General features: G+C 38.4%; 2 protein-coding genes across 3 annotated transcripts in view; both read right to left on the bottom strand.

Annotated features, from left to right (window-relative positions):
• Positions 1–22,955, bottom strand: part of EMCN (endomucin) — a 434,433-nt gene that overhangs the window by 156,129 nt on the left and 255,349 nt on the right. The window lies entirely within an intron of this gene.
• Positions 1–22,955, bottom strand: part of PPP3CA (protein phosphatase 3 catalytic subunit alpha) — a 189,685-nt gene that overhangs the window by 11,251 nt on the left and 155,479 nt on the right. For both annotated transcript variants that reach the window (XM_062636717.1, XM_062636718.1), the window contains exons 8-11: positions 21,282–21,376; positions 12,231–12,356; positions 9,414–9,488; positions 740–824 (exon numbers count right to left, since the gene is read on the bottom strand). In XM_062636717.1, coding sequence (XP_062492701.1) covers positions 740–824; positions 9,414–9,488; positions 12,231–12,356; positions 21,282–21,376 — 381 coding nt within the window. The remainder of the gene's footprint in view (positions 1–739; positions 825–9,413; positions 9,489–12,230; positions 12,357–21,281; positions 21,377–22,955) is intronic.

The raw sequence follows: 22,955 nt of genomic DNA, 5'->3' as shown, positions 1-22,955 counted from the left end.
GCACTAACTATAATGGACATAAACTGACTACAGCAAAGAACATACAATTTCCTGTGGAAAAAAAAAAAACCTCTGCTCAAAGGGAGGGAGAACTCTATTTTCTATATTTAGACTTCAGCATAGCACAGTACAGCATGTTTTCTCTTCTGCTTAGAGACATCAAATGGAGAGTCCTAAACATTGGGTAGCAATTAGTTACTCATGCTCATGTGTTTGGGGGAGTGCAGCCTAAGGTAATGATTGCTGTTGTCTGCACAAGGACTTCCTGGTTTTTTAGTTAAATGACCCTAATGCTTTTATCTAATCATCTTTACTCATGGTTGTAGCAGCAACTGTGGGCGACAAAGTGGGACAGTTGGCTTCCTTTTTAATAAGACATGATATGAAACATACCCTTTTTCTACATTTAACTCTTGCCTCACAAGAGGCTAAGAGTTAATTAGTAGACCTGGTGAGCAAAAAGTCTTTAAAAAAGAAAGGGTAATTGCAATTTTCTTTGCTGATGTCTTTTGTTTGTCTGTTTTACATTCAGCAAAAGCCCTGAGGAAGAGGATTATTCAGAGTCATAATAAATAGCAGTACCGTATAAATAAAACAATCTTTAAAAGGTTCCAGTAAAACGCAGTTGGCTGGTATTCTAAAATATCAAATTTGCTATTTGATTAACAGTAGAGTGCTTTATGTAATCAGTGAAAGATGTTCTTTAACATTAAAAAGCTGAAACAGCACAAAACCTTACCTTAACACTGAGAAAACTCTAGCCATTTTTCCTATTGCTCTTATCTTGTTCCTTATAACCTCCTTTCGAGCAGCAGCTGTTGCTCCTATGGAAAACACATTAAAAACAGTTATAGGAATTTGTAAACAACATATCAGTGATTTGAACTCTAAATACAAGAAACTTATTAAGCCATATTTATATGCAAACCCAAAACCACCATTTTTTTGTTTATCGCTCAAGACTGATTGTTTTTGACCAATCTAGCTATTACTACCTTTAGAAACATGATCCTTTTCCTGCTACACATTAAAGCTGCATGCTTTTTTCAATGTAATCTAATTTTCCATTTCAAAAACATTTTCCAAGATCATACCCTTTTGAAAACAAATTTCTTCAAAAAACTGAAAATGCCAAAAAGATACTCAACATGAACAGTGCCAAAACCATAAAAAGGAGTTAAAAGTTAACAGTGGAGTTAAAACCTAGTTCATAATCTTATAATTTTAAGTGAAAACAATCACATTTCATTTAATTTTCTGGAAAACCTTAACCCTTAAGGGTTAAGATTAAGGGAAAGAGGGTCCAGTTAGTGTTTTCCCAACCCTAGTTAAAAAGTATTTAAATGGTTATAAAACCTAAAGGCAGAGTCATGAAGACCAGCATGAAATGGTAGGTATTGTGTTGGCTGGCTGTGCTTAAGAGTTCCATACAGCAAATTCCTGCTTGTTACCGCTATAGCCAGCTCAAAATTACAATACATTGAAATTTGTGAACTCACACTGTAATCTGCCTTAAATAAGCAAATAAATAAAAAGGCATGCTGGAATAGAGACTACAGTCCAGCTAAGTTTGCATGTACACCTGTTAGCTCGATATCATCAAAGCCAAGAATATTATTTGTGCATCCAAGAGAACCACCTGAATGGGAAAACCTAAGTTATCAGGATGAGGAATTTCGTTTAAAAAGGACCTCCCATGTCCCCAAGAAAATGCCATGCTATACTAAGTAAACCATTTAATTACCACAATCATAACTACATATACTACGAAGTTTCCTCTCAAAGGTTTCTGAATAGCAGGTAACCTTGGCTTGTATGGGAGGTTCAGGAGTGCCACCTGAAAACCACTATAAATCACAGTACCACTCCCTTCTTCACTGCTCCAGAATCCAAGGACAAAAATAAAAATGTCTATTTTCAGTTCATAGCAAATTGATCCATAGTCCATCATGGAAGCTAAATGAGCAGAAAGGGACAAAAAATGAGGGAGGTGGTTATGGCAGCAGAGGGGACAGCCCCAGGGAGCCAAGGCTGTGGCAGCGAGAGCCGCTTGCGGGTACTGGGCAGGAGAACAAGACACTGGTAAACATTGGTGATGGGTGCAAGAGCTGAAAAGCTGCAGAAGACACAGCCATGGGGCCTTGCCGTGCAGACCTTTCTTTGTTGTATTATGAGCACAAAGCAACTTCAGCCTGAAGGGCTCATAATGAAATACAGGCTCCACTGAATTCAATGGCAAAAGTCCCATCTGCTTCGGCAGCACCAGTGGTTCACTCCTCTGTGCAGTCCCAGCTGCTCTGGGCAGTGCTGGTGAGGTTCAATGCTGCCATGCAGAAGACTTGCTGGGCTGCTTCTGGGAGCTGACTGTGCAATAATTCTCATAGGTTTAGCTTTCTTCTCCCATCTCTGCTGATGGCAGTCCACGGCTCTCCTATCCACACTGTCATCTTTCCTATGGCAGACTTCCCAATTGCAATTAAGCTTGAGACTACCGCTGGAAATGCAAGCATTGCTTCATGATAAATACTAGATGACTAGGTGGCCTGGCTGATACCTTGGCACTTTAGAGGAGATGAAAAGAAGGTACTTTTTTTTTTTCTGTGCTTAAATTTAAAAAAACTAATAGCCATCCTTTGCAAAAAAAACTTTCCATATTTAAAATAAACTCAACTGACAAATCCTAGAGCTGTTCAAAAGAAAGCTAAGAAACTTACTTGTAGGAACAAATATCATGGATAACAATATAAAAGTTCAGGATTAATTTCACTGTAACTTTTCACATTATGGTCAAGATCAAGTTTAAACCCAAACAGTGCGAGGTATTAATACATTATTTCCAGGCATTTCTAATTGTCCTCCCAGACTGTCTTGAAATTACAAGCTTGTATCTTGAAATTCAAACTGAAAGAAACTATGCTTAGAATGATGGCTTTCAAATCTCCCACACATAAAGATAAAAATATAACGAAAAGATATAAAAACTATAAAGATAAAAAAAAATAAAGACATTAAGTCTTAGGCATAAATGTCTAATTCTAGACAATAAAGAGTGGGAGAAACAGCTGTAATTCAGCTGCAACTGAATTAAATATATTCATAACAGCTTAATGAAAAATTTAAATTAAACAGCAATGATTCAGCTCAGTTCTTCAAGAAACAGAGGGGGTACATTCCTGCCTCAGTTACGACAATCTCACTGAACTCCACTCTCAACATATACACAACATGCTTTTCAGCCTTTTATACCTTGAAAACACTTAAACACGTCTTTTCCCCCCAAGTGTCACTATGTCTAGTTGCTTATTACAAAACCCACACTGTTCTAGATCTTGTAAGTATATTCAACCTTTTTTCAATCACTGCTTAACTTCCAGAGGATTTGAGAACTGAAAACAGCAAATACAATTTATGACTAAAGTGAAACACGATGCCTTACACTTAAATGTAAAATAAGAATGGAAAAAAAATACTTAATCATACACCACAACAGGCCTAAAGGGAGTATTTTGTTTCTCCTCAATACACAAAAAAGGTTACTAAAAAAATACACTTAAAAAAATCTTGGTCTCCATTGAATTTCCTAATTCATAACAGAGCTATGAAAATGACTTAAAATGTTCTATGTTTACTAGATTAGTAAATTAATGATTTTATGTCTGCTGTTTTTTTAAAACATTATTTTCTAAATTTTGCACCTGATATTTACAAAGATTTTATTACCCTGTTAGTATTGACTGAATACCACTAATCCATACAGTATCTGGCTTCCCTAACTATTTATACATAAGTCTTAGACTCACATTTGAAGTCTGAATACTCTGAAATTCACTATTAATACAAATCCTTATGAATTACTTCAGCTACTCTTAAGCACACACTTAGGTGAAACTAAATGGGTCATAACCTGAGAACTGGCTATGGGCAAACAGGTTAATTTTAGCCTTTGCAAACATTGCTCAGATATCCTCCTACTCTTCTTTCATAGGATAATAGGATTGTTTAGTTTGAAAAGATCTTTAAAAGATCTTTCAATACCTAAACAAACCCTATTCGAATGAAGGAACTTAAAAAACAGTATGACTACAATGAACACAGCCAAGTATAAGACTGGAGTAGAAAAATTATTTGGGAGGTAGAATAAAAGCTTTGAATCTTCAGTAATATAAGAAGTTCTACTGGATTTCAGATTTGTAGCATCCAAACATAGATCTTGCAAGCTGGATATGTAGGATTTATGTGAAATATAATTTAGACGTTCAGATTAAGAAGCAGAATAATAGGAAAAAAAAAAGATACTATAAAGTCAGAAAATATTCTGAGATGTAGGATTGAACAGACAGAAAATAACACTGCGGAATAAAGCCAAATCAAAATCTCTCACTGGTATCCTAATACATTATGTATTATCTAATTAAGCATAAGGAAAACTAATGAAACTTAAGCCTTCCAACTTATTGAATACCTTTCTTCTGTGCACAAATGGGATCTTCTTATGAATTCCAAAGGGGAAGGGGGGGGGGGGGAGAGAAAAAGATCAGTGATGTTTGTAGAATGAAAATAAAAAGATAATACAGAACATTTGACAACATCAATGGAAACTTAATGTTTAAGTAAAGTCTGAAAAACAGAAAAGAAACAAATTAGGCAGGGAATATCCAAAAGCAAAGAAACAGATTAAGAATGATGGGGGTGGGGGAGAAAGAAAACTTTTCATCTTAAAGTCTTGTAGGTTTTGCAGGAAACCAGCATGCAGGCAGATCACCAGCAAAGCTTAGCCTTAGTGTTACCACCCCTTGAACACACACTTCCTCCTACATTACTGCAGCTGCTTTGATAAGGCTTAATCACTTCTCAAAAACAGCCCCCCAGTTCACGTGGGGTGGGCCTGCCTGATGACACCTCTTTTCTTAGAGGAAACAAGCCAATTGTTCCACCTTATTTACGTCCAATATCTGAAAGAATAGCTTGGTATGATAAACATGTCTGCTATTTCTTCCAAACTCTGTGCTATTTACTGCATACATATTTAAATGGGCCAGCAGCATACAATTAACAAATCCAAAGAGCACCATGGTATTGCATTTTAAAATGAAACGTGTTTGAAAGCAACACAAGCGTAGCGCTCAGTGTCCAGGCGTAACTACACCACGACATGTGTTTTGGGGGTCTTGGTTATTTAGTGCATGCTGCTAGGCTAGTGCAGAAGCCGAGCATACCAACATGCCATAGTATGGCTCATATGAATAACGTTTTGGCACAGAAACAAACATACCTGGCCAAATAAATGAATGTATAAATAAAGATATCAAAATGCCCCTCTGCAACCAACTCACAGAGATGAGGTATACTTTGCAGCCCAACTTTTCTGGTTTAGAGGAAGAACAAACAGAAACCAGTAGGAAAAACGTTCAAATTCTCTACTAGTAATAATTAACTCATTGAAAAGCTAAAACTCTCTCACCAGGTAGTATCATGAACACTCTTATCAAGGCATTAGTAAGTAACTGAGACCTAAGGAGGACAAGGCATTTGCTTTTGCCCAATCAGTTTCTGTGTTTGTTAGTGCTCAGCTTGCCCTGGTAGTTTATTGCACTGAAGTTCTGTGGCAAATTTTGCCTGCCACTGTTAACAGCAGAACCGGGTTTTGATTGGCAAAAGAAGTTTGACTTGGTAATTCTCTATAGGCTCGGACTACAGCACTGTACTGGGGAAGCTGTATTCCAGCTGCAGAATAATCGCTGCACTGTGACAGCATCTTTTCCATGAGAAGGCTGTGAGCTACATCTTTGAAGGCAATACAAAAATTAATGCAGGTAATTTAGGAATGTCTTTATGCCAAATCATGATAGTGATGCATACAAAGCAAGCAGTGCATTTGTGTCAAGTTGCTTATTACATTACTGCACCCTTTTAATTAGGTTTGTTTTTTCAATCACGTGCATGAGGCCAGAAATGTTGCTAATTAAAATAAAACAGGACTTCAACTATATGCTGGCTAGGTAGAGGTATTTGCAGCTCCTGTTGCTAAGTGATACACTTGATGCACAAACCATTACAGCACATGAGCTAATGTTCACACAAGACATTTTTTTCTGGATCAGATTACATTGCAGTCACCACAGCAAACAGGAAAGAGAAAGTACAACAAGAGGAAACTATCAGAGATAAGAAAACTTGACCTATCATATTTTCTTGCTTTTAAAATCAGTGAATCCAAAAGGCCAATACAGGCCAGCAGGGATGTAAGGGACAAAGGGCACTACGACTGCTATTTAGGCTTTCTCCCACTAAGCATACACAGTAACTGCCTACCACAAATCCATTAGAACCCATGATGTGTTTTCTTAAGCAAAATAACAGATTAAAAAAAAAAAATTAAAAAATAAAAGGGGGAATACATGCTGTTGAGCATCCTGCTCATGGCTGGATGCAACATGCATGACTCAGAACCAAAAATAACAATGATAATTTAAAAAAAAAGGCTCAGAAGAACACCATGCAGTGAGGTCAGACAATACTGATGGGGCTTTGTTTTGAAGGGGAAAGTGAGAGGGGTAGACAGAGGGCAAGAAAGTGTAAGAGAAGATAGCAAATGAATGATCAGTGCAAACCATAGTGATGGATCATTCTCATTACATGTGGGAACCCAGGTCAGGGCATGTTCAAACTGCAAGGAGAGAAAGGAAATCAGCAGCGAGCCCTGGAAACTACTGATGATATAAAAAACAAGCGATGATTTTAAAGGATCATTCCATCAAACAAAACGCACCCACTGCTGCAGATATCAGGCATTTCCTTCTATGGGAAATACTGCAAAAGAAAAATGTCAGGGGGCAAATAGGACTGTACTGCTGCAGTCCTCCAAGGAAGCTGAACAGAAATTACTGAACAACAGTGGAAATGCTGAACCACTGCAAGACTGTCAATATATAGCCTTTACAGAAGTAGTTCTAAGCTGATAATCATTTCAGTCTGTTTCATCAAGAACACAAATAAAACACATCTTGCAGTTTCTCCCTCAAAAGGCAAGGCCCCAAAGGAAAAAAATAATAAGAAAAGATATGGAATTCAAATCTCTCTAAGAGAAAGAGGATTTTTCCTTTGTTGTACAGATAGTAAACCATAACCCATCAGGAAAACATTAAAGATATCAGCTTCTATTTAAATTTGAATCAACCCTCACATTTACTTTTATGCCTGAATCTAGCCTCTTCCATGTGCACAATACCCATGAGCCCACTGTGTCCACTGGGCTGGAGGTACAAGCGTGTGCCCATAGCAAGCTGCAGCACCAGCACCACAGATCCCATTTTACAGCTCTAAGGGGATTAGCCGGGAAAGCAGACATGAACATATGCCAGCTCTGACTTTAGCTAGACATGCTACAGAAGACAACATTTCTAATATCTTCCCTAACATAATGTTTTACACAGAGAAATCATTCATACAGAAAAAAAAAAAACTGAAAGCAGATTTAAGACAACAATATTAGCATTACAGTACCAGAACAGTTTAATTATTCCTCATCTGGAAACTTTAATGCTGTTAGATATCATTATGCAGCACACACACATGCAAGCCCAGAGGATTTCAGCCTGTCTGCCTGCAATGCTGCAAACTCCACTCTGGAGGAGTGCCGTGGTAAAACTCCAGGGGAGGCAGGATGTGGAGTCATCATCCTTGCATTAAAACCACCATAGATGCAGAGGCCTCCTGCAGCTGAAGAGGGCTGCTGCCCCCAAAGACCCCTAACGCCTCATTGTTTCTGACTTCATTTGAAAACGTGCTCCTGAGTTGCAGCTTAGGCATGGGGACGCTGACACACTAGAGTTTTTAGAAAAGGACTACAGGTATCAGCCTACACTCATGCTACGGAAGTTTACAGTACAGCTTTAAAAGAAAGTATTAGGCCAATGCTGAATTAATTTAAAATCCTTCCCATAAAGCCTTTGGCTTGGCACTGCATTCAGTGGGATTTCAGCCCGCACTTAAGTGCTTTCTTGAGCCAAGGATTTTAAGCACATGGTTTTGTTGCTACTGTGTTTAATTTGACACAGTTTTACTCATTGTATGCCTCCGTACTGTTTCACACGCTGCTTTAATTACACAGTAGCTACTTATTTAAATTTCATGAGAAAAAAACTGGGCACAATATTCAAACAGGTGTTTTCTTCTCTCCACTGATTACTGGTTTCAATACATTCAGTCTTTGTCCCAAGTCCTGCAAGATAATTGTTCACGTCCACACTCTGTGGCAGATGCAGTACAGGAATTTCCATCTGGCCTTTCAGAGCAAAATCAAAGCGCTACCATCCATACCCTTCTTGTCCATTGCAAAGGAAACATTTGTCAAAACATGTGATCTACCTTCCTCTCCCAAAGATTAAAAATAAAAGACTTGGAGAGAGAAGTTTAATTATTGAATACAACTTTGTTAAATATTTCTTACTTGAAAGCTCTTCATTCTCCTTGTTCATTCATTCTACCTGCAAATATCTTGAGAATAGCTGGCAGTGCTAGATTTTCTGGGGTTCCTTTTATTTTTAAATATTTCTTTTATTTTCCTAGTTTTGGTTTGGGTTTTTTGTTTGTTTTAACACTAGAAGTAGCCATAGTAAGTATATCAGGGATGCATGGAATTTTTGAGAAGGGACATTCTGGAGATCTGCAATTTACTCTTGCACAGTGTAACAGAAACCAGCATCTAGTAAAATAAATTGACTTCTAAGAATGCACAAATTACAAGATATAAAGTATAATTTATAAGTCCAACCAACAGGTACAAGGCAACTTATCATCATATAAATGCCAACACAAATGGCAACAGAAAGTGACTGTTCTTCTTTCCTTAGCAGAAATCAGGTCAGAATATTATGCAGAATATTTGCATGTTGGTTTTGTTGTTTTTTTTTTTTTTATTATTATTATTCTATTGCTTCCTAAAGCCTTTCAGATACACAAGTATTTTAGAAGAGGTGACTAATGAAAAATCACAAGTACAAGTCTTCCAAAGTTGTGGTACTGATGTTTTAGAAGGAGCTCTGCAGGAAGCTTATTTCATCCTAGGAAGATCATTTCATTGGTATAATTAAACTTTCTATGAGAATCCCTTGGATCTTATGCATGCAATCAACATCTTACCCCTTTGGGAGAACACAATCCAGATTTCACAGTGAGAAAACCAGGCTTTTTAACCCAAAGAGTGAGATCAAGGAAAGCGTTAGAGCAGTTCGGAGGATCCATTAATTCTTTCCAAAGCATGCAGTGAGCAAATCCACTGGAGTCTAGCATAACAGTTGCTTTCAGCAGCACATAACTTAAATGGGACTCAGAATATTATCCCAGGGTTAGTAAATAACCTTTTCAAGTAATTTCAAGGCAAACAACCTCAATCAAGGGCAGGAGGCTCTTACCATCAAAACCATCTTCCTCTGTCCCGAGTTCATCATCTGAGCAGATATTCAACACATTTACCAGCATCTCTGTCACTAAAATAGAACAAAAATGCAAAATGTTGATATTAAGCTTCCCTGGTGTGTCAGAGAGAAAACTCTAGCTGTAGTAGTGTCAATGAAGATTCAGGACAAAAACAGCACCCACTTTTTAAACAACATGGCCTTGTTTTATTCATGTAGTAATGTAAGATTGAAGTGTCTTCTGTAATTAAAAAAGTACAGTTTTCCATAACAATTGTTCCAAAGACACCACAACAAATAGACCTTAAAAAAAGGTGTGTTTAAAAACCTCTCTTTCTGCAGTGGTCGATAAACTGGGTAACTTTTGTTTTCTCCTCCTCAATACAATTTCACCAAAGAGGCAGTGTCCCTTGAAATCAGGGCAAACAGACTAGATGATTGTTTGAAGTTCCTTCCAGCTGGAACTATTCTGTATTCAATATAAACATTATTGGTGAATACAGAATATATTCAGCTTGTTTACTTTGCACTTTGCACATGGAAGAGTCAGCCTCAGGCTAAGCCCTAATCTGGCCCCAGCTCCTCCTGGAAAGGCAGCAGGGAGATACTAACCAGAGAGCACACAGAGTAAGAACAGCCAAAAACCTGAGAAAACCCACCACCCACAAAAAATCACAACCAAGGAAATGTAAGAGATAAAAAAGCCAAAGTTATGAGGTAAAATGTGAAATCATTAGCAGATTGAAATGAACTCCACTACATCTACATGTAGAAAGCATCATTAAAATGGTTACCAGGCATGTCTAGTCTTGCACTAGCTACACAAGTTGAAACTTTAAATTTTTTAATCAAGTAGTTATTAAGATCCTCTTCTGTGACAACTATGATGGCTTGGAATATTAGAAGGGTGGGGACAAAGCTATATTTTCCCTACATTAGTGCAGAATTTAATATTTCCTTTGACAGGATTAGTGGAAAGACTTTCCACATTAACAAACACCAGTGAAACCAACAGCTTCCTACCTTGGTTGGCCTTTGAAGGAAAAAAAATCTATAAAAAAAAAAAAGGAAACAAAAAGCTGTGTAGAACATCTCTTATACCCATGAGTTTTGTTTTGTGGAGAAAAGGAAAATGCTGATTTCACTTCCGGGGGGCTCTAAAATTTCCAAGCAATTGGTAAGAGTGACCATTGGGAAGACATGAAGGATCAAACACAAACACACACAGACAAAAAGAAAACAACCCAACAAAAAAGAAGGAGGAGTGTCCATGGTCTCAGAACCTCAACAAATCTGGTTGTGCATCCTGCAACCTCACCCGAAGAGGCCACTAATATAAACATCTGAAAAACTGGCCTTACAAAAGGATCTTACAGGACTTCAGTGTGTATGGAGAACAGGCCCATTCTAAAAATGGCCTGGCTGAGTTCACAGCTGAAGAAAATGCAAGCGTTTTATCTGCTTCACAAGAATCCGCAGCACACGTCATTGTGGATTATGTAATGTCTCCATTAGTGGAAACAGCTGTCTATTCTTTGTTAATCCCTATTTCATTGTCTATCAGCTTTGTTCAGAGAGACCTCAGGCTTCTCGCGGCTTTCCTCATACATAAGAGTAGCTGAAAACAAAGCCGGTCAATGACTGCAGGTAAGAGCCACAGCTGGCTGTAGTTTCCAGTTGCCTATTAAGAGAGAACTGCTATTCCAAGCAGCTTTTAAGAGTTTATTACAGTTTTCCAGCAATAATAGCTGTTGCAGCAATATATTGTAATGGATGGATCAAAGCAAGCTTCATCTCAGGCCCTGAATAAAATGACTTGGGATTTAAACAGTTTGCATTATGTACCCATTTAATATGTTAGACCAAAGTGTTTTCATGCCTTTTGTATGCTTGACATTCACAGCATCAAGTTGTCTTCAGGCACCATCAAGAGCATCTTGTTTCAATAAAACACCATTTATGTTCTTCAGAGTCTTCTTGCCAGCAATGAGCCACCATATGCCCTGGGTAGAGAAGGGGCTGAGGAACAGGCTTTCATTCCTCCTGCCATCACTCCAGAGCAGTTAACCAGACTGGGTCTGGCATACAAGGGCCTACAAGGATGCTGGGGAGGGACTCTTCATTAGGGACTGTAGTGATAGGACAAGGGGTAACGGATTAAAACTTAAACAGGGAAGTTTAGATTGGATATAAGGAAGAAGTTCTTTCCTGTTAGGGTGGTGAGGCACTGGAATAGGTTGCCCAGGGAAGCTGTGAATGCTCCATCCTTGGCAGTGTTCAAGGCCAGGCTGGATGGAGTCTTGGGTGACATGGTTTGGTGTGAGGTGTCCCTGCCAATAGCAGGGGTGCTGGAACTAGACGATCTTAAGGTCCTTTCCAACCCTAATTATTCTATCACCAGCTCTGTGTTTGCTGATGAAAAAGGAATCCATCATCACCTTCTCAGAAATGAATGCTGGGTAAGGATGTAACCCTGAAGTAGTGAAGCAATATCCAATAGAATGTCTAAGAGCTTATAAAGGAAGAACTGAAAAGAATTTTATTCAGCGAATGCACCTCGTCTGCAATAAAATCTGCTTTTACAGCAGAGACATAATGGCATCATTACCTGGAAAGAGTGGAAATTATAAAAACATCTGAGAAGTGTGATTAACCGTTAGTAATTGCTTGTCCCTCTGAGGCCTGTTTCTTCGAATTTGTCCTTGAAAGCAAGTTATCTGTCTTCAAATTATTCTTGCCATTTCAAATAAAAGAGGCCACATGCACAGTGATTTAGAAACCATTCTGAAGTTTCTAAAGAGCCAATTTACGTACCTTTCTCACCCACAAATGGCAAGGACCAGGTAAACACATCCATGAAGTTTGGAAGCCAGTATGGATGAGGGGAGCAGTTGAACTGTCTGATATTCATAACATTGTTCTCATATTTCAATACTGCAGCTAGGTGGGAGAAAAGAGAAACAAGAGAGACATTAGCCACACGTGTGTGCCCAGCTACCAGGCCAGTAACACTCACAGTGTGCGCAGCCTGCAGAGCTGTTCACCACCTTTGAACCACTTCACCCAGTGGCAGCACTTGGCTGCTGGTTATAATAGGATACAGCCTACAGCCTTTAAGAAGTTGCAAGCCATTTTCAATCTGAAAGTGGTGTCGTCAGCTTTCCTTGGCCCTAAGATGGGCTGGTAAGTGAATTAATAACTCTGAGTAGTGACGAATATAGGCTCTAGCATCTGCTACCAGCAGAGAATGAGGCAGAGCACCCACAACCACCCATTTCACAGTTATCTGAGCTCCTCACAACCACACTTTGGAGATAACACAGAAGAGCACTCATCACTAAAGAGCTTGAATGCTGCTTTTCCAATGAACATTTTCAACATATTTTATCCATAGTATTATACTTGATATATCCATAGTATTATACTTGATACATAGTATTATACTAGATGATACTTTGTTCTCCCAGTATTCAAATTCTGGGTACACGACACTGTGCTCCCTACAGTTCAAATGAATACTATTTGTCTTGCACCATTTGAAATTTGCACCATTCTTGTCAACACACACACACACACACACACACACACAAAAGACAGATTACATTTTTAAAGCACTACGCCAAGTTCAGTGTTAACTTGTGATAATGGACTTAAGATTCATATCTGAAACAGGATCTGATTAACCTATTTTTGCAATATTAACAGAACAAAGTAAATCAAAGTATTACAAAGCATTTCAGTAAGAAACAGAAGAGACCATTGTACCCAGGCCCAGTGCAGTCAAAAGTCGGATGGAAGAAGGAAAGGCTGAATGTGGCTTGGGTATAACTGTGAATGCAGTCAGAAGAGAAAGGGACAATATTACTTTGGTAAGGGAGGAGCAAAGTAATGTTGAAAATGTGGCAGGTGAAATAAAATGAACTCTACAAATGCCTAGACGATTGCCCTTACCCAACCTCATTTTCCAAAGTATAAAGTTTGCCCTAACACTATATTCAGCACCAAATCTAGACTTCCATGGACTTTTGAAAATTCTCATAGCAGTAAGTGGTTACTAGGGTGCTGCAGATTACCCAAACCTCAGGCCATTCTTTGAGAATACCTGGAGAACAGACAATGGACACGGGTTCAGCAGCTGTTTGTGTCACAGATCTATTAGCTGCCTTTAAAAGAATGTATTGAGGGAGAGCTTTCAATAATATGGTCTTTCAATAAAAATCATCCAATGCTGGATTTTCATTGTTCACTTTACAGCCTAACTGCCTCAGCTTGGGAAACGGTAAAACCAAATCTCATCCCTTCCTTCTTTTTTTAGTATTTTCTTTTTTTTTTCTCTTTCTGTCTTCTTGCAAAGACACACACAATGTAATACCTTCACACTGCAGTTACTCAACCTGGTAACAGTACCTCTAATCTAATTGGGGCATATTTTGATTTACAGAATCTATTTCTTGAAATGCAATGATTTCTAAGTTTCACAGGCAAAGAATACATGTGCTTCTGGACGTGAACAGAGTTATATATGAAACAGAAGAGCTTATATTTCTTTGCTTTTAGAGAAAAAAATAGTTTTGAAATGACCAACAAAAACCAGCAAGACTTATAACACAGTTCCAGTAGCTGGTTATAACTTAACAGCCAGCAATGAAGTTGCATGACTACACGGCATAGCACTGTAGGAAATGCAGCGTATCGCAACACTGGCTGAACGGTGAAGAACAATTTCCCCTGATTATTCATCTCCTCCCATTGACTAACGTGTGTGTCAGTCAGATAAAAAACTGTTTTGATGCATTAAACTGTTTCTTCCCACAAAAATTTAGTAGGCTGCTAAATGTCTTGCTTTTTGTGACCAATGACAGAGTCCAGAGTGACCTGGGAGTTTCTGAAGCCTGCTCACTGATAGACACAGAAAATGGCTTACTAACATTTACGTGGACTCTTGCCAGCCAGACACCCTCCATTTAAATAAACTGCATTTGACTTTTGCCTATCCTAGTATGACAGTTGGCAGACATTCTTCTGCTCAGTAAAATATAAATGACCTAATACTGCTATTAGCAAAAATGAGAAAACTAGTGTTGATCTTAATATCTCCATCACTTTCTGGCTGAAATTATACATGGCAGATTGAAATTCATTCTCCTTCCACTACAGGGACCCAATTGCATAATAAAAATAGTTTGTGGCTATAGAGCAAAAATGAGTCAAAACCACACAAAAAGGACTACTTAATGGTTGTGAATATTCATTTAGAAGGACTAAACCTTCAAATTCGTCATCGTAGTGAGCTTGAGGTAGTTCCCCTTCCCACTGTTTCTTCAATTTATCCATTAAGTGTATTTCTAAATTCTGTGAAAGCTGAAAAAATCATTTTTACAATGAATGTTTAAAGCTGGCCTTAAAAAAGCCTGAATCATAAGCAGAACAGTAGAAAAACGTCAAATTAAAGATAAATGGCTTTAGGTGGGTTTGGGGTTTGTTTGTTTTAAGTAAGAATTTATTTGGAGATTACTGTGAAAACCAAAATCTTCATACCATCTTATTAATTTATATATCTGATTATCTTACAAAACCAAGTTCTCATAACAGCATTTTAAAAACTATTGTCCTCTGTAAATGGCCTGTACAGCTCCCCCACAAATGACTTCAAAAGCTACTTGAAATAAAATAACACTATACAGTAGAGCAGGGTAATAACAGAGATGGAAGTCTTCTAAAACAACCCCAGTCTTGAAATAATAAAATAAAATATGGTAGTTATAAGTATCACAAATACTTTTTTGAGTTTTTCATTTAAAAATCTTTCATTTACAATCAGAATGTATGCAGTATTTTTATTAGGTGAATGATATTTTATTAGCTGAATGAAGATGATATTTACATTAAACAAACTGGCTCTTGTTACGATTGTGCAGTTCTCACTACTGCTTAGTAGTTAGAAGAAGAAAACTTCACCTAGAAGATATTCTTTGATAACAGCAGAAGCCTCCCTGAGCTTTTCCAGCCCCTTGCTTTCTTTTGGTCATAGCTCCTTTTTTTTCTCTGTTGGCTCAGAGAAGGTTTGGAGGTTTCACCTCTGCTTCATTTCTTAATGCACATTAACTTGACGCCTAAGTAGCTATAGGATACCCCAGCCACCCTGAAAGAACAGGAACCTTTTGAAGGTTATATGACTACAGGCCACACAGTCACTAATGGAAGAGACAAAAGAAAGCGGGACAGGTTTCTTTGGTTATGAAACTGCTAAATGAGGAAGCCAATGACTCTCTCCAACATTTGCTTATTATTCTAGGCTGCAACTTCTATATTTTTCTGTCCAAATGTATACTCAGATACTAGCAGACCATGCCACCAGCCAAGTTTTATCATGTATAATCACCAACCAGAACAAGGATCTTATTTTATTATTCTTAACAGCCACACACATTTTAACCTAATTTCAGTTCCTGCTGTTGTAAATGAGTTTTAAAGGATAGTGTTTTGTAAAGTGAAGATGTGCAGATATCCCAAATGACATTATATTTCTTTCCAATGCTAGTAAACTGAGATACTGAACACTGAAATCACATCAGAGTGTAATAAAAGACTAATGCAGCAAGCAAAGACTGTGTAGCTTTAAGCATTTAACATAGGTACCGAAGGCTGGAAATATGAGTGGTGAAAAATGTGCAGGTATTGAACCTCCTTCCTACAGCTAGAAATGAAGATGGCTCTTCTAACCTTCAAATATAAACACAAACATGCCATCTGAGACCCCTGGGGTACCTCCTTGGTCTCCCTCAGTTAAAGATGAGCTGGGATGGCTCCCATCTCTTGCGCCATAGATATCAGATCCGAATGGATGTCTCGGAATTCACTGGCATCTCAAATGGTGCTTTAAAAGCCTATATGCTGGAAGGTGGATTAAGCCCTTAAGCAATGTGAACATCATTAAGCAATATTCTGAACCAATAGTTCAGAAACACATATCCTGCTTTGAGATCTGCCAATCATTTTCCAATATAAATTAATTGATAACTTCCCCTGCCCCCGATGGAAAAGCACATGGTAGAAATACTACCCTAGAATGAATTACATCTTTTTAGATAAACAACCTCAAAATAATATTAGGAAACAAAATTTTCTTGCATTTTTTTTCCAGAAAACTCATCCTGCATTTTGAACATGAACACAGCAAAAGGTCTCTCAAATTCTTCATACCTAAGAAAGAATTTCGATTTCTGATTTAATGCCAAATTAACTTCAGCATTAACTGTGCAACTGGGAACAGCGCCTTCTCCTCCAGCAGAGTTGCTAAGTAACCACAGCGTTTTCTGCCCAAGACAGGGCAGGGATAAGGGTTAGTAAAATGCTTTAGGAGTTTAAACATTATCATAAGACAAAAATATTTACTATACAAGGTAATAATCTAAATAATCCTGTACAGGAGCGGGGCCAATCACAGCTGGGAAAATCTTCCCTTCCAGAATGCTGAAGACTTCTATTTTACAGGTGCAATTGCGTCTTCCAAAGAAACAGCACAATAGTATTCAAGATTTTTTCAATAGGCTGCAAAAAAAAATCACTCCTGGCATAAACTCCTCTGTGCTGGCAATGAGATGGCCTAGATACCCTGACAGCTCCTCTTGAAAAGCTTTTGTTTCTGTGACAAGGCCTCATCACAACAGCAGAGAAAAAGTATTAAAGAAAACTGATAGGGCAAACAGAAGGTTACCCTGCTTTTTTTCCTCCCAAAGTACTATTATTTCTTGAAGATCATCCTTGTCTTCCAGGTAGATTACTCTGCCTTTTCAGATATAATTTTCCTGTTAGATCCATTTGGATCAGGTACATTTCTTAATGTGTACCTATGGTATACCACATGCTGATACTTTATACACGTTTCACTGATACATCACTTATCTGATACGTTAATAAGCGTACCGATGTACAGCTGGTTCTGATTTTTCTAGTATCCCAAACTCCCCTGCATGCTGTCTTTGATTCTTTCCCTCATCATCTGCTTTTCCTTTCAGCAACACCACATGTACATGGCAGCGTGCTGGAAGAAACACCACATTGGGTTTTTTTCCAATAGCTTTGGATTCTCTGGTGGTTATCTCACCCCTATGAAACCTAACCTTTTAAAAGTGTTCAAAAGAGAATTGTCTGTCTTTAGACAGCTAGTTAAAATTGTTCACTCAGCCAAAAAGCATGCACCTACTGAAGTGACAGCCAGATGCTAAAATATGAAGTATAGCCAAAGATTTACAAACAAAATTGTCTGCCTCTGTAGAACTTCTGTAAAATCTTTCGCCTTCATTTTTTAACAGCATTACAGCAAGCCCCAAGTAGGGCATCAAGCAACATTAAATGCCGTAATCAAAGTTTAGACACAGTACAAGGCCAGCAGATCATACAATGCAGTCATTTTTGGCACCCTCTTACTGTGTTGCTCTATGGAATTTCTCCTGGTGATGGGCACCCTTGAACTCAGTAGTAAACCTGTACTTAACAACCTTCTCAGCGTTTCTTGATCAGTACAGCCTTCCTCTGAGGCCCTGAATTCACAAATAACTACCACAATCCAAATACCATTTATCTTCTTGCATGAGGAGTTTTGATCCTCTCCAGAAGGGGTAGTCTTAGAAAATGATCAATGCACCGGTATTTCTTGTAACAAGTTTTAATAATAAAGTATCTTTTTCTTTATGCCTCTTAATAATCTAAATGAGAACAAAAAAGTTTGGGAAAGCTATGAAGACACTGAACAGAAGCTCAGAAGCTGCCAAAAACCATATGTACAAATTCCTCTGCTTTGCCAATGCTCTCCATTATAATGAATATGAAATGCATTAATAACAATAATGAAGAAAGATAGTCTTGGAAAGGGAAGGGACTCTAGACTCCCCATATCTAGGCAGTTGCCAAGTCTCTGAATCACCCCCTGAAAGTGTCTCCCTCTGTCTCCATTAACCACACAGGGAACCCCTGACAGGAGCCTCCTAATTGAAAAACCTAACTTTGGCACCCATGGCTGTGCATGTGTGTGGGCTGGCGTTGCAGCACGACCAGCAGCCACATGACAGATAAATTACACATGCAGCCTTCACGAGGCAACGACCAGTAACCAAAGGATACAGAACACTCCCTTTGGTGTCACAGTGGGCTAGTGCAAAGCCAAGAGATTCCCATGCTGGGTCGGTACTGTGAGACAGTCCATGCAGAGGATCCACAGCAGCATTACTAACAGCAGATATGCTGAATATGGTCTTGTTTGGTTAGCTTACCTTCAAGCTACTCCTGCCGAACTTCCTTTTGCTCTGCAAATGTTGCCTCCCTACTGCTCTCTGAGGACATATCTGATCCCAGTGGCTGCTCTCCAGCAGGGATTGAATAAGCCCTTGGATAAAGTTGGCAACCAAGCCCACTTCTTCTGAAGTGCTTTGAAGAAGTACAAGAAAGTACATCTGCTTTAATGGGCATGAGAACTATCAACCTGGGGCAGAAAATGAGCATTCCCAGCTCCTTGCAGCTTCTTAAAAAAAAATAAAAATTATCTTAAATAACACTTCATACAAAATGATTTAAATTTAGAATTTAAAAATTCATGTCAGTGGTAGCTGGAGCCTCTCAGGAATTTATTTAGAATGACTTTATTAGCTAAGTAACAACCAGAAGCATACTAAGAATGCATACTAGAAAGGAAGGCACTTACTAGGAGGAGGGGAACTCCCTTTCCAAGGAGTGACAGTAACCAAACCCCAAAAGGATCTGTAAAAATCAGTCAGGTTCTGCACCAGTGCATGATGAGTCAGCTACAGCAACAGTCCTATAACACCTCTGGAGGAAAAAACCTTCCTTTGCCTCCTGAAACCAGTCAGTCAGGAGCGCTCTGTAATTATTTAATTCATCTGCTGCAAATCAAAGAAGCCAACAAGAAGCCTGGTTTTGGACTGATTGAGGATGATGGTGCTTTTCTTTCATGACGAAGGAAGCAAGCACCCAACTGCTATTCAGGAGAAAATGGATGAGCAATGCAGCTTGAAAAACTATGCATGATGTACTTTAAATGCAAAGAGCCAGTGCAATCAGTCACGTGAAATAATGCATCAAAACTTCTAATGAGAGGAAAAAGAAGCAGTTAAACACAATGGAAATCAAAGCTGCAGCCTCTAAATTTACAACAATTCACACCTTAAAAAGTGTCACACCGGTACTGATCTTGCACTGCTGCTGACTTGCTGAGCTCACTCAGAGCAGGTAATCACCACCAATGCACCCAAACTTCAGCTCTGACCAGAGATAACCAGCACCTCTCAAGTTGGCCAACAGCCTTTCGCCAGAAAAGGCTTTTCAACCGTTTTAAGACCTGCCTGCTACACTGGAGCATCCTGGAACAAGATTTTGAATATTATAAATCACTGTTTTAAATTTTAACATTTGCCTTCGTGACAAAAAACCCCTATTGCTCACCCTTAGCCTTCCTGTGTACAGAGCTGCCTCCAGGTGTTAATAAACAAAAGGTGAACACTTTCTGACACCTCACTTGTACAGACCTGTCATTGGTCTGCTTTCTACCCAAAGCAGCCAGCCCAGCAACTAAACACACTTTTCCACCAACAGCAACCATGATGCCAAGAAAATTAACATATTCCTTGTTTCATCCTGCGCTTCTTGGGTTGCTGGCAGAGCCCCTGTATTATTCACTTTTACAAACGTAGCTACTGACAGCTCTGCTTGCATGTATTTTGCAGAATGCTTTTATTAATTTTTTACACAACTTAACATGCATATTGAGAACACCAATGTGTACAGACACCATTATCTAACAGTGAAGTGTTTCCTTCTCTTGCATATAGTTCATGGCATAACAGCTTTTAGATCACAAGATTTATAATATAAAATGATGCCTGAAGAAGCTTTGTTTTGCAGGTGTAAGAAAAAAATTAAAATGGCTTACTTCCTTTGCAGGTAAGCATCCAAAAATGTCTCTTCTGAAGAACATTGATTTCTTTGCAATGGAGCTACTTGCAAGAGCATCATTGAGAAAAAAACTGTTTTGTTTTGCTCACAGAGGAACACAAATAACTTTAGCTTTACTGGGACTACAAGTGAAGCAAACAGTACTGCTCATTGCAAGATACAGCAGGACAGGTTTATTAGAATACTTTATTTTTAGAAACATGACTTTGTTTCCAGTTCGTCAGAGGAGATTTCAGAGAATGCAATGAACTAATACATTCAGAGAAGCTGCAAACACTTGTGTTCAGTGGAGACTTCATGGAGTGACCAGTGACTGCCTATTTGTACTGTAACCTTTTTTCTTCTTTTTTTCTAATGATATTTAATTTCCTACATAATAGTTTTCCAGTGATTAAAAAACCCAAAACATAAAGGAACTTGGACAATATCTATCCCCTTTCTTTATCCATTGACAATCTGCCAAAGTGTTAGCTGGCTACAGGCTTTGCATATGCAAACTCCATTAATTTTATCAGAAAGGAGCAAAGGGACAAATAATTTTAAAGGAACACTGGGCTCTGAACACCTCACCTAGAGCATTTCTTAATATGCTTCTCTCAGCTAATAGAGCTGTTTGCAGTTTTGCTTCCTGTGTAACACTTACTTAATAACTTGCAGTTGAAGTACAGAAATATCCTAAGGCATATTACAACCTATAGTTATGTTCAGAGGCATACATCTGCCTGTAATAAATGTAATTAGATTTGCATTATGTAATAAATGGAATGGGCATGAACTAACAAATAAACGAAGAAAATGAGAATGAACTGATAAAGGAGTGAAAAAGAAAACCATTGTAATATATTTGAGTAAAGAGAAGTACAGTCTACTGTGTATTAATAGGAATGAAATTCTTACCTTTGTTATTGTATACATCTAGATAGTTTGGTGCTGAAAAAATTGTGATTAGTGAAGGGAAGCCTGTTGTTTGGCTTTTCCTGTACATACGATACCTGAAAGGAAAGAGAAGATACCAATTATTGCCCAGTGTTTGTATGTATATTTGTCACTGATGAAATTTAGAGCAAAACCCCCTAGTACATTACTGCAGTGGCTGTTAACAAATGCCAAGAAAAACATGCATGTGTGATTTTTAAAGTGGAAAAAATACTTTCTGCAGGCTTATTTGTTATATCTATTTGGGATAGGCACGTATTCACACCATGCTTGAAACCTGTGTCTCTGTCTGACACTTGGTAATGGGTTTTGTTATGAGTTCCCTCAGTGCTTGTCCCTGGAGCCAGGCAGCCTCTATGTGTGTGCACCCCAGGACATTCCGATACTTTCCCTCTGTGGGACTGTGGGTGAAGGCAAGCACCAGGCACATGCCTTGGAGGTGCACAGTTCTGCCTCAAGACGAGAAGTGCTTGTCCTCCATGACACTCCAGCTCCCTGCCTTCTCTGGGCAGGTAAGCGATGGCAAGGCCAGGGGAGATGGAAAGTATGGGAAGGAGAGGAGAAACAGGGGATCCAATATTTTCAGTGCTGTGTCTAACCTCATCCAGTCTATCAGCCAGTTTACTAACGCTTGCATGTCTTCATTACTTAACCTTACTGCCTTATGAAAAATAAAAGGTTTATTGGACCAACAGATAATCAATCCAGCATTAAAGCTGTAGCAATTGGAAGCAAACAAATCAAACAGTATTTGTCTTACTAAGACGTAAGTAACACCAAATGCTGCTCTTCAGTCTTCAGCTACAAGAAACAGAGGAATCTGGCAGACATGTACAATAGTTGCACAGCAACCATTGTATAGTTTCAATGCAATCCTTTCTACAAAATTTTCTTTTTCACCCTTTATTGGAAAGCAATACAATAATAATGAAATTTCATTACCCTTGGGAATTTCATGTCAGTTATTTCTGGCAGAGTAATAGCTTGCTTTTAATTGCATTGACGTTTTTAAGTATGTGACAATTCAAACATTCAGAATAGCTTTTCATATGCATAGCAACTACTGACCTCATTCCTACCATCTTGTTCCTTTATCTTTTATTACTATTCAGGTTGGGTAAGTTTCTACCGCCAAATAAACACATTAATAATTTCTGCAGGATATGCAAAGCTATTTATTCAGATACCAATCCTTCATTCATATCTCACAAGCACAGTACATTTCAATTAATAGATAATATTTTAAGTTTTTACATCAGCATAAAAAATGCTATCTACACAGGCAATAGTTCCATGAGGGAACCATCAGCACTCCCTGGTGCTCAACCTGGACTGTTTTTGCATACATAAAATTCATCACTGATACTTCTGCATAAAATCTGTTTGGACTAAAGAGCAGCAGAAGTGAATTTTCTTGGTTAAGCATAAAACCAGTAGGACCATAAGTTTCATGTAGGCATGAAAGACTTAAAAGCTGACACTTCTGGCTTTCATAAGCCAAATCACTTCCCAGGCACTGAGGCAATCAGTCCGTTAGAAGTCTCAGGCACGTTTGTAAAACTTCTTTTTCTGAGCTGAATTTTTTTCCTTCCCAAGTTTGGCATCAATTTGACAGTCTTGTGGCCATTTTATGTC

Source organism: Pezoporus occidentalis, unplaced genomic scaffold (genome assembly GCF_034315485.1).
Source record: "Pezoporus occidentalis ecotype Australia unplaced genomic scaffold, CSIRO_AGI_Poc_V1 ctg49, whole genome shotgun sequence".
NCBI lineage: Eukaryota > Metazoa > Chordata > Aves > Psittaciformes > Psittacidae > Pezoporus > Pezoporus occidentalis.
The sequence above is the reverse complement of the archived record's forward strand: the minus strand, read 5'-3'. Positions and strand labels throughout refer to the sequence as shown.